Source organism: Neomonachus schauinslandi, chromosome 1, assembly GCF_002201575.2.
Source record: "Neomonachus schauinslandi chromosome 1, ASM220157v2, whole genome shotgun sequence".
In the NCBI taxonomy this organism is placed as follows: domain Eukaryota; kingdom Metazoa; phylum Chordata; class Mammalia; order Carnivora; family Phocidae; genus Neomonachus; species Neomonachus schauinslandi.
In genome coordinates, this window is record NC_058403.1 from 111692761 (window position 1) to 111705579 (window position 12819).

Below are 12819 nucleotides of genomic sequence, written 5' to 3' on the forward strand. Positions count from 1 at the left end.
TCCCAGGACCCCAGGATCATGACCTGAGCTGAAGGCAGACTCTTAACGACTCAGCCACCCAGGCGCCCTAGTTATATAATTATTATTAAATTTCTGTAACGTCTCATAAGCTTTATAGAGGCAGGTATAAAAATCTGAATTATTTACCAGTCTATTGCTGGCCATTAAACTTAGCATCCTACCAGGTTAGTACCTAAAATTATATAAATGCTAAATGGACTACAGAAATGTAGAGAGTAATATCTCCAAGAATGTTTCCAGACTCAGAAAGCAATGCAAGACTTAACTGTGCAGCTGACTTAGAAAGACAAAGTACTGCTAGATATCGTGGTTCACAGGGGAAGAGCAATAAGCTGCAGAGATAGTAGACTTGAGCCTCCATTTCTTTATCTGTAGGATGAGGAATGTATCAGCTGTTCTCTACTCAGAGGAATGAATTTTAAGTAATTAATCTGTAATAAGGGCCATGACCTAGAGATTCTCCTCCATCCTGTATTGCTATCAGGATTCATTTTCGTGAATGCTGCAGAATGGACTAATTGGGAGGGAAGGAAAAAACCACATACACAACCCAGCCAGAGAGTCAAGAAACACTGTCTGGTTCAGCCCTGGCTCTGCCACTGGCTAAGGAACGCTGGCCAGGCTGCCCTCCCAGGACTAGTTATACGGCAAGCCCTCAAGAACGACTTGCTACATGAACACATGAACGAGTGAACGAGCAAGTGAATGACGACCTCACAGGACGGCTGGGAAAGTGAAGGAGGAGTCAGACCAGTTTAAGAGCCTGTACACAGGTAACACGTTGGTCCTTTTCCCCTTCTCCATTTCTCACGGGGTTCATGATCTCTGCTGGTTACAAGGCTAGAGGCAAACCGATGGCTAGCTTAAAAGAAATACTCATGGGTATAAGGAGGTAAAAATAGCTGAGAAAAAACCTGGTGCTCATTTGTCTTGCTGTTACATGTTATGACTTTTGCTTTTCATTTTTACTTATTCAAGATACTTATTACTCCAACGATCAGTTACATGATACAAATGCAAGAAAGCGGAGTAATTTTCAAAGCAGCTGATGAAGTGCTTTCCAGGCTGCGAGCAGCCTCCTACTGGGGCAGCTGGGGCAAGCCCGCCACAGGCAGCCGCCAAGGGAGAAGCCACCAAGTCCGCGCGAACCCAGGGAGGCGCCCTGGGATTTCTGACCGGTGTGGGTTGGACAAGACAAGTGTTAGCTGGAAATACCTCTCACCTTCATTCCTTTTTTGGGCAGGTCCAATCTGAAGCCTAACCAACTACAAAGATTAAAGGAGGTAGCCGTGGGGTCAATTTTACACTTTATAAGAATTTAAAGCCAAATCTTTTCTGTTAAAAATCATTTTAAAAACTTATACTCTCCTGGTTTACTACATCTGCAAGCACAGAAAAAACATCTTACAGTTTAAGGGGCTCAGTGACCACTTGGAATATGGAACATGTAGGTATAAGAATCTCACAGCAGGTCTTGGATTCTGCCTAAAGTAAAATCATACCTAATATTCGATCACCAATTTATTGTCTCCTATTTTTTCTGAAAATTCAACTATAGACCAAAATTTCATTACTCCAGTAAGTAGCTTAGGGTATTTTGGTTACAGTAAAGTAAGTCCCCAATTAAAAAACAAACAAACAAACAAATAAAAACCCAACAACAAAAACAACACTCCAGCGGCGCCTGGGTGGCTGAGTTGGTTAAGCGTCTGCCTTCAGCTCAGGTCATGATCCTGGGGTCCTGGGATCGAGCCCCATGTAGGACTCCCTGCTCAGCGGGGAACCTGCTTCTCCCTCTCCCTCTGCCTGCCACTCCCCCTGCTTGTGCTCTCTCTGATAAATACTTAAAAAGAAAAAAACACTCCAAACTGGAAAATATGAATTCCTCTTTTTGACTTAGGTTTTTGAAACTAACACATATAGATAAATTTAACATACAGCAATTCCCAAGCACTAAACTCAACTGTACCCTTAATTTAGGATACTTTAGAGTAACAGGGGGAAAAGAAAGTAAACCTAAGCTTGCTTTCAGCTAGATTTCCTCAAGGGCCAAGTGCATCACCTTTGTTGCACATGAATACGTGGAGACAAAACTGATGATCAGTATCTAATATGATCTCTCTTCCTCTCACTGCTAACAAACCCCGAATTAACCTGATCTTGTCACATCCTATAAAATGTTAGTGTGCAGATATTTCACAACAGCTATTGTTCAACTTTCAGGAAACATGTAACTTCAGTTATGAAGTAAGTGCCAAGACAGTTTGCAAACACAAACAACAGTATAGGAACTTAGACACTTCGCTATGGAACATTAGAATTCAGCCACGAATGAGGTGCACAGTCACTAGCTCTAAATTCTAATACTCGATATATTTGGAAGGAAGAGATAAGTCAAGGTACCCAGCATGACTGGCCATGGTACGGTTATTCTCTTGGCCAGAGGCATGGGGAGGAGTAGTAATTAGAGGGCTGATGATTAGAGGCATGCCAGTCACATTCCTCCGCAGCAGAAGGGCTGCAAACGCAGCTGCAAACACTCAACCCCAGCAGCCTGCGTGGCTTGTCAGTGGACACCCGGCCCCATAGTGTTTGTTGAACGTATGCAAGAGATTAAGCAGGACTTGTGAGATATTCAGACTGAAATACAATCATCTACAAATGGGTTTCCTTTAATACTGATCTAAAAATACTGGGACCTAAGCTCCCTGTTCAGGAAAACTGGGGGATGAAGGGGGATGGCGAATATCTGTGGATAGTAGAAAATGTGAAACATCAAAATGTTCATATCTCAGTGCCTATGACAGGACATCTAAACAAAATTGCTCACTGCACTGAAAACTTCAAGTAAAGCAAGGTTACTACCGCCATTAGAAAAAAAGATGTAGCTCACGACGAAATGCTGTGTCAGTCCAGTAAGTCTTTATGTCACACTGGTATTAATTCAACAGGACAGTAAACTTCTCCTGAGTGGAACAGGCTCTCCCGGTATATTGTGAGCTTTCTTTGGTAAGTAAAGCTTATCAATACAAAGGGAAAACTACCTTTCATTTAAGAGCTGCTAATCTATTCTTCTGTTGAATTTAAACAACATCTTGAGAATAACTATAAGTTCCCATCTGCATAATTGAATTTTCAACTCCTTCAATTAAGCATTTCTATTAACAGAAAATTCAATCCTTCACCACCACCAAGCCAGTTAAATGGAACACCTTACAGAAAGACCAGCTCCTGGAAACCCTGTTGCTGAATAATGAAATGTGCTACCAGGCACAGAGAGAATCTCTCAGTGGTTTCAGATTCTGGCTAAAAAAGCAGAAAGTGCTTTCTAGCTGGGCACTTTTCACACATCCTGGCTTCTTAACAATGAATTCATCAACTCCTCCAGTACCTCTTAATTCTGAAACAAGGTAGATGATCCAGATCAGTCTCTACCAGTTAATCATTTAGTTTTATATTCTAAAATTGGAACCTGGATAATTTGCCATGGCATACTACCATTTGGTATCTCAACTCTTAACTCTCAAGAGCAAAATCTAGTACTCTTCTAGATTAGAAATTGGATTGATTCTCTTTACGCTATTATAGTAATTTGGATTTCAGGTTGCTGGGTCTATTTCAGAATGTGAATTGTTTACTGGAGTTGACAATTTACACTGAGTTTCTGGCAGATTACAACTACTTCCTTCAAATTTGATCGGAGGAGGTGAAGAAAGCTATATTTTGACGGGAAGGCTAAGACAAACAGTGGACTTCTGCTAAAAATACTCTCACCTTCCTTTTATGCAAAGGTCATGGTTTTAGTAAAAGCAGTAGAAATAAGGAATATGTGTTTTGAATGCAAATACTAATACATCTTTCATTTCTTCTATGGAGCTAAAAAAAAAAATAAGTCAGTGAAGTGAAGAAGTTGCATTTGGTGCTGACCACAGTGAACAGTCAACACATTATTTCCAACTTAAATACTGTACTTATCAGATGCCATCATTCATTATGGTGCAGATATTCCTGCTTACTGTTTTAGAACATAAAATGTCTTGGCATAGAGCAAAGTTTCTCAACCTTGGCACTACTGACAACTGGGGCCTGGTAATCCTTTGCTGTGGGGGCTGTCCCCGTGCAGGGTAGGATGTTTTCAGCAGCAACCCAAGCCTCTAGATGCCAGTAGCACCCTTCTGGTCAATTGTGACAACCCAATAGGTCTCCAGATGTTTCCAAATGTCCCCCAGGAAGCCAAATCAACCTCATGTTGAGAGCTCCTGGCATAGAGTTTAAACTAGCCAACTAGTGACACAAGAAGGAGACTTAAACTTTCTTATTCTTTTCAATGACACTTCAATAGTTGCAGATCCCAAATCCTTTGTCAAATGACCAGAGTTTATTTTCTGTGAGTAGCAACAACAAAAATCCAATTTCAGTTTTATGTATAACTGAAAATGTTTTAACTTCAGCAATCGGACAAACTTTTAATCTTTTTGTTTAAAACGTTTAAATTTGAAGTTACGACTTTTAACTTTATAACTAGTTAATGGAAATGAATCTTCATATCTTTACCGAGGGCCAAACCTATGTCAACGGAGGAAAGCCATTTCTGCTAGTTTCAAAAGATCTACTCCCTGCAATCTCAGATCTGCCCTTGGAGAGGAGAGGAGGAAGAAAGAAGCCCCTGGTGCCGAGGATCTACTTCAGAGCTCAGGGCTCTTTGCCACAATGTCAAGTATCTGATAGTAAGTCCCTGCTGAGAGCGCCACTTCTTAGAAAAGATCCTTCTTCTCTGATATAACTGGCTTTCTTCTTTATTCAAAAGATCCATTAACATTAATTTTAGAAAAAGCTGCTTTTGCACATTAACTACTAGTTCTGTCTTGGGATAGTTTTGTTGTTAAAAAAAAAAAGGGGATTATTTATTGTTTCAGAGACTGGCCTGAAATGGAAACATACCTCCTAATTCATTTGATCAAATTTCTCCAAAGGATGTGGGGCCCTAAATCCACGAATAGTCAGAACATTTCTATATATACATGTAGCTACAGGTATGCTTCTACGTTATGGAAAATGGATGCTCACTTTGCCAATTTTCTACTCTTTGGCCTTGCAAATGCCACTCTGATGTGCAGCCTTATAGGGAATGAGAATTTGGAGACAGAGATTGATCATTTAATTTTCTATCTTTTTTTTAAAATGCTTCCCAAGAGAATGAGAGCCAAATTATTAGGTTTATTCCTCCAATTTCTATGGAAACAATGCTTGGTCCTCCTGTTGGCTCTTGCAGTTGAGTTTACTTAGATTTAAAGATAGTTGTTAAAGTTTGTGATTTGTTTAATAATAGTCTTTTGAATTCTTGAATAATCATGGCTCATTTATCATACTCTAATTTAGACACAAGAAAGCCAGTTAAAGGCAGGTGTATGAAAATGCCTCCTAGCTCAGTCTTATGCACCTACAGAAGAAAAAATGCATGTGCACACACAGACACACAACAGTCTTTCCAACAAGAGCACAAATGAAAATGTTTGCTACGTCTCATGCACTGCTGTCCTCCAGGCAAAAGGAATGAAAGCAACCAGATCCCTAAGAAGAACAGCCCCTGGAAGTTACTAACAGCTTATCAAATATAAAGATAACAGATACCTACCATCAAAACTGCCTTGCTCAGAAGCAAGGTGCAACAGCTGATTGTATGTTTCAACTGAAGGCTGATAAACAAAGACTCCAGAATTGAAGCAGTCAGGCCACCCTGGGTCTGGTGCCGCCGACAATTCTTCTCTCTCAAAAAGATCATCAATATTTGCTAGGACCTAATTTAAAGGGGGGGGGGGAGGTAGGTGGGAGGGAAAGCATTACAAAAATGTTCTGCCCCAGCATACTCCTCCTAGGTTCTAAGTTATCCCACACAAACGATGCAGTCTGCTGCTGATCTTAACCATTCAGATGACAGCTGTAAAGTAGCCTGGGCTTACTCTCCTTCATCACCTGATGCTTTCAATAAGTGGTTTTATCTGAACTGTACTGTCAAGTCTTGAGAGCATTCCTCAAATGCCTAACTGGCCTCAGTTACTATCTACATCTTTCCAGTCATCAAAGCCACACTCACCAGAGTATCTGCATCCATGAACACACATTTTGAATACTGTGTAAGTGACCAGCAATGGAGTTTAGTTAGTGTGACACCCAACTCAGGCCTTTTCATTAAGGTTAGATGCGCAGAATCACCACTGTCCAAGACGTCTACTGTGATGACTTCATCAAAAACTGTCTCTAAAACTTTTCTGCCAAAATAAAATCCAGAAAACAGCATTTAGTGTCTTTTCAGATAAGTAACAAGTAACCCATCTAATATAAAATTGTATTCTTATTAGTCTACCCACCAATTACTAGAGCAATCTGTTACTTTGATACAGTACAATCTCTTAAATAGGTGGTCTTAATTTACTTCAGGCCAAACTGTATCAATTTGTATGTGCAACTAACTTCACTAATAAAAATTGCTTTGGTGAGGATGAAATACTTGTACTAAACATTATTATAGCAGAACTTTTCTATTTTTATTTATTTTATGTTATCACTGGATACCAGGCAAATTACAGAAACCACCTGTCAAGATGTGACTCCCATTTTGAAAGAGCACATCTTTACAACAACCTATGTATTTAACAATATTTCATTAGAACTGAGTCTTGCTGATTACTGCATGTTTTTACAAATGATGCTAAGTGCATATAATACCTGCAACGAAGCCTATAACTAATCATTTTTGATAAAGCAGTTTACATAGAGCTATGCATCCCAAAGGATGTTCAAAGACTCAGTTATTTGGTTGCCAATTTTTAGAATCGAATATAACCAACACTTACAGTATGCTTAGCACTTCTGACATGATGATTCACTTTGGTTTGTGAGGTGCAACACTTCTCCAGGCCCAAAATTAACTCAAGATCTATTTTAGAAAGCAACCTTGAGGTGGGTTAAGTGGGGGTATACTTAGGTAAAACACTAAGCTCAGCACAGCATATGATAAAGACATCATCATTGAAAGTTTATAACAAAATGAAACATGCAGAACAAAACTGGCATTGTATTATCTGTCCCCAAGCTGTAGAAAAAGATGTTCCAATTCACACAGTAAATATGATCTTTTTGAAAATAAATGGTCACTGGAGTCATTTACCACAGTAAAAGGGGATCTAAGACTACATCTGTTTTCTTGCACACACCCTCACTAAACAGACTACAAATTAGAATGTACACATTAGGAAAGTCTTTTTAGCATTTTCCTAAATTACCCTTTATAAGTAAGGTTATTAGCATGTGAGAAATATCTAGCTATATATAGAGGTTCTTGGCATGTGCTTATATTTCTTATAAAAAGTCACAAAAAGGGGCACTTTCAATTTCTAAGATGGATAGAAAACAAAAATAAACACCATACAGAGCTGCTAATGTGCCCAGATATTTTTGTAGTATTAGGATCTAGGTAGTTCAATGAAATACTTCCAAGTTTAATACCAACAAATCAAAGTGAACTAACACAATCAACAAGCAGTGTGTGTCCCCCCCACCCCATCTCTACCCCAGGGTGCTCTCTTACACAATCCCTAGTTCAGAAAGCCCTGGCAAATATTCTAGCCTATTAAATGATAAATAAAGAACTTTAGGTTAAAAGTGCCAACTGACAGTGGAGAAAACTGCTACTTACTTTCAGTCACCTGAAGTTTCCCTGGTTGGAAACAGGAAAAAAAGTAGCCCCTGCTGCATTTTGGGAAAGGAATACAAGTGAAGTGTGACCACATAAAATGAATGCCTGGACTAAAATATTCACTCAGGTCATCCTAGAGGACCTGCTTACAGGAGAGTCCTTCTCACAGCTGGAACCAATAAGAGCACGGGTCAGAACAGCACCTTCCAGAAGGGACCTCAGGTGGAATAGCTCCTAAGAGCTAGAAGAGGTTGATCCAGAAATCCTTCATCCAGCAATTCTAATCTTTCTCCACCTAGTGCTCAACCCCTGGAAAGGGGATGGCCTCAACACCCAGTGATACCAGAAATGGGATAAAGATGTCAGAGCCCCACCAACAGACAGGCAGGAGGTCCTCACCTCATGGAGTCTGAGACCTGCGGAGTGGCAAGCACGGCCAGCTTCCTGGTGGTCCTGTGCTGTTTCAGAGACGAGCCCAGGACCAGAGCTCCTTTGGCGTAGGCATCGTTTGTGGTCAGTGTCACAAAGGCCTGATCTTAATACAAAGAGAAAGAAAAAAAACCACACTCATTACAATATCCTACCTGGAAAAAAGCTACCTCAGGACCCTTTTCAACCACTAATTTGGCAAAAACAGCTCCTCTGAGATCAACTTGCTCTATTAATAAAGGAGCAGCCTCTTTGGGAGTGGGGCAAGAACCCAAGTGCCCACTTTAAGAATGATTCAAGACCATTCTTTAGCAGAAACATCTCTGGCAATCTCCAACAGGCTGATTAAGCTTTAAAAATTAAATCCAATTTAGGCTCTCTCTTTGCTTAGAGGACCCCTTTCAAGATTTCTTATAGGGCTGGTTTCGTGTTTGCAAATTCCTTTAGTTTTTGTTTGTCCTGGAAGCTTTTTATCTCTCCTTCAATTTTCAATGATAGCCCAGCTGGATATAGTATTCTTGGCTGCATATTTTTCTCATTTAGTGCTCTGAATATATCCTGCCAGTCCTTTCTGGCCTGCCAGGTGTCTGTTTATGGCAGCCATGTCCACAATAGCCAAACTGTGGAAAGAGCCAAGATGTCCATCGACAGATGAATGGATAAAGAAGATGTGGCATATATATACAATGGAATATTATGCAGCCATCAAAAGGAATGAGATCTTGCCATTTGCAACGACGTGGATGGAACTGGAGGGTATTATGCTGAGCGAAATAAGCCAAACAGAGAAAGACATGTATCATATGACCTCACTGATATGAGGAATTCTTAATCGCAGGAAACAAACTGAGGGTTGCTGGAGTGGGGGGTGGGGTGGGAGGGATGGGGTGACTGGGTGATAGACATTGGGGAGGGTATGTGCTCTGGTAAGCGCTGTGAATTGTGCAAGACTGTTGAATCTCAGATCTGTACCTCTGAAACAAATAATGCAATATATGTTAAGAAAAAAAAAAAGAAGAAGGTAGCAGGAGGGGAAGAATGAAGGGGGGGAAATCGGAGGGGGAGACGAACCATGAGAGACTATGGACTCTGAAAAACAAACTGAGGGTTCTAGAGGGGAGGGGGGTGGGAGGATGGGTTAGCCTGGTGATGGGTATTGAGGAGGGCACGTTCTGCATGGAGCACTGGGTGTTATGCACAAACAATGAATCATGGAACACTACATCTAAAACTAATGATGTAATGTATGGGGATTAACATAACAATAAAAAAATTAAAAAAAATTAAATCCAATTTAGAGTCTGAACACGCAAAATTCTCAGATTAAATAGCAGCTTAACACCAGAAGGTGAACCTCAGGTAATTAACAGGTGGTAATGAACTCAAGAAGTACATTTTTTGTTTCCTACAAGTATTTTCAGGCAAGCACAAATCCAACGAATGACCTCAACGGAGAGCATCTGAAAGCTGAGGCCATATTCTTCATTCTGATGCTTAGGCTTCTGCCAAGCCTCAGGCTTCCTATATTGTTTCCTCAACCTGCAGCAAAGGCACCCACACCACCCACCACATCTCAACAGTCACTTGGAGTGTCTGCTCAAATATCACCTCCATGGACAGGCCTTCCCTCCTTACTGCTTCTATCTAAACAGCAGCCAATCAGTGTTAATCGGATCTTAGGGACCACCTCAAAAGTGCTAACAAACCCGCCTCCTTTTTCTTGGAGAAGCAAGCAGCATCCCCTACCCTGTACCCTGGGTCCCCCAACACACACACACACACACACACACACACACACACACACACACTCAATAATCCCTCCGTTGCCAGAAGGGAAGGCAAACACATGGATTATTCTTCCCACTGAACAAGCCCCACCCTCCCAAGACCACCAGCCCTGCCTTTAGGATTTCTCCAGTTCTTCCCCGGAATGAGTCTGAGGTCCACTCTATCTCTGAGGGGATTTTAGCAAGGCAGTGGGCATCCAAATGTACAAGATACTTAGGATCAAACACTGGCAGGGGTCACTTGGGGGCACTGTTGCCCAACCAAGGAGTTGGGACATTTTGTCATGAAGTCACGCTCTCATTTTCCCTTTGCCTGTTTTCCGATGTGGAGGCTGGAGGCAGAGTGAATTCCATTGAGAAGCCAGAGAAAGTTGTAGGCTGTCAAGGAGGCTACTGCATGTGCTGGACTCTCTTCCTGAACAGGATCGCTATTAAGCTGTAGAAACACTGGTGTTCCCCACCCTTCAAGGGCCACCGGCTTCCCAGCTAGTCACATTCTAGGAAAGCTTAGAACAATGACACCTGTCATTTGACATGCCCATCAATCTCTGCCTTTACTTGTTTCTTCAACCCATCACAAGATGGCAACATTTCAGACAGTCTGCCCCAAGAGTATTTAATCTGGGGGATAAGGACTAATGTTTTAACTCAAGGGGAACCTGGATAAAAGTTTAACAAGATAAATAGGACTCAAGGATTTCAGGAAGCAAGGTTATGGATGCTATCCGAGATGAAGTAGGGGACAGGACAGATGCTTAGGAACATACGCTGGAACACCCAGCAAACATTACAAAAGAACGGGAAAGACCAATGACAGCTGGTAAAATACAGCAACTCCGGGTACATCTGCAATCTTTCGGCAGTTCAGTTGCTCTCATAACCGCGCTATTAGCCTCAACAACCTCGGAAGGACCAGGTATCTCCGAGCTTCCCCTTCTCGGGGCAGATTCGACCCCTGCAACAAGTGGGCCGCCGCACGCCCACCGCATGCGGCCCGCTCCCCTGGGGCGCTCGCCCGGCTCTAGCTTTCAGCAACCCGGCCCCAAAGGCCTAAAAATAGGCTCGGCGTGGCGGCCAGCGCCCCGGCTGCCGGTAAAGGGGCCGGGCCGGGGCCGCCGGCGTCCCCACCTCGAGGCCGGCCCTTCCAGGTGATCCTGCTTGCGGGAGGCGGGGGCGGCCGCCGAGCGATCCCGCCGCGCTCCAGGGCTCGGGACAGGCGCCCCCGGGAACCGGCTCCCCACCCCCACCCGGCCCCGCCGCAGCTGCTCCGCCCGCCCTTCACGGTGAGAGCAGGAGGAAGGGCACGGAGACGGAAGCAGGAACGGGGGCTTGGGCAGAGGGCCCAGGCGCCGCCAGGCTGCCCCCCACGACAGCGTCCCGGGTTCCCGGCCGCAGCTCCGGCCTCGGGGGCGGCGGGGCAGCGGCTGACGCAGGAAGCTGCACGCCCAACTGCAGCCAGCCTGTAACTTTGCGGCGGTCTTCGTCCTGCCAGGAACTCCCCCGGGGCTGCGGGGCGGGAGGAGGCGCGGGGAGGCAGCGCGGGGCGCGGAGCCGGAGGTCCGGGGGGGGGGAGGGCGGCGCGGCGCGTACCTGTCATGGTGCTGCCGGGAGGGGCGGGCGGCCGCCGCTGCCGCAGGTTGCTGGCTGGGAGAAGCCGGGTGCCGGGAGGGAGCGCGTCCAGGGAGGAGGCGCGGCGGGAGCGGAGCGTGGGCCCGGAGCGCTCTTATAGCGGCCGTCACGTGGCCGCGCACGCTCTCGGCGCCCGCCGGCATCCTCCCAGCTGAGCGGCCGGCGGGGGCGGCCGACCCGGGTCCTCTCCCAACCCCTCCGCCCCCGAGGCTGGGCTCGGGTCCCGCTCCCGAGGGGCACCTGCCCGGGGCCTCGCGCTTCCGCATCCCCCCCTAAACCGGGGATTTGGAACAGAACTTTGGGGGCAGAGCGTGGCATCAGCAGGACAAACTCCTGAAGGAGCCAAGGGTTAGAGAACCCTAAAAAACAAAACCCCAGATCATTTTAGTGACAGTAATTCACTTGAACTGTTTGAAATAAACAAAGTTTAAATTTCACTCTTTGCACCTAGAATTACAAATCAGCCTCTGGAAACAGTTTTTAGTATTCTCACAATGGTCTTGTGGCTTTGACTGAAAAATCTTCGCTATATTATTTAGATTCTTGGAGCCCTCTGCATCCATTAGATAGGGTTTCATTTACTCCTTATACCAACTCCATGAAGTAGGTGTTATAGCCTCATTTTACAGATGAAGAAACTGAGTTACAGAAAGGTTAAATTACTTGCCTGTGGTCATATCATCAAGTGGAGAAGGTAGGCAGTTTGGTTTACAGAACTGACCTTCCTACCCGTAAGGCCATGGCATCCCTGGTACGTTGGTGCCCTAAAAAGGTTAGCAAATTATGGTAACTGTGGTTGGGTAATATAGTTGTTTGGGTTAATCTGTTTCACAAATCATGAAAAGGTGAATTTGTCATTTTGCTAGGAAGTTGAGAAATAGTTCTCTCTTGTGATCACACCCTTCTCCTCTCCCCATCCCCTCCACCCAGCCCAAACATACCAGGAAAGGAACAGCTAGTACAGTTCTCTGCCAACAACAGTTGCTCAGTAAATGCTGAATGGAAGCCAAATAGGAAATTGACAACATCAGTTCAAAAAATGAAATAGATGCATAAGAATAAGTGTTTTATTGCAAAGGTGGTATTGCTATTCTTAAACCCATTATCTCAGTTTCCTCAAGCGTAGACCTGGACTGCCTACTTTAGAATTGCTTAAGGCACTTGTTAAAATGTTAACTTTTGGTCCTGAGTCCAGACCTCCTGAATCAGAATCTTAAGGGTGGAACCCAAGAATCAGCAACTTAATTATCATTCTCC

At 43.9% G+C, this 12819-nt stretch overlaps 1 protein-coding gene across 2 annotated transcripts in view; it reads right to left on the reverse strand.

Annotated features, from left to right (window-relative positions):
- GYG1 (glycogenin 1) overlaps nt 1-11622 on the reverse strand; it is a 34171-nt gene extending 22549 nt beyond the window's left edge. Inside the window, exons 1-4 of one of the 2 annotated variants that reach the window (XM_044915227.1) lie at nt 11524-11622; nt 8117-8252; nt 6116-6290; nt 5657-5819 (exon numbers count right to left, since the gene is read on the reverse strand). In XM_044915227.1, coding sequence (XP_044771162.1) covers nt 5657-5819; nt 6116-6290; nt 8117-8252; nt 11524-11530 — 481 coding nt within the window. In that variant the 5' untranslated portion in view covers nt 11531-11622. The remainder of the gene's footprint in view (nt 1-5656; nt 5820-6115; nt 6291-8116; nt 8253-11523) is intronic. The other variant, XM_021685988.2, reaches the window with a different exon arrangement.
- Nucleotides 11623-12819: the final 1197 nt, after the last annotated feature.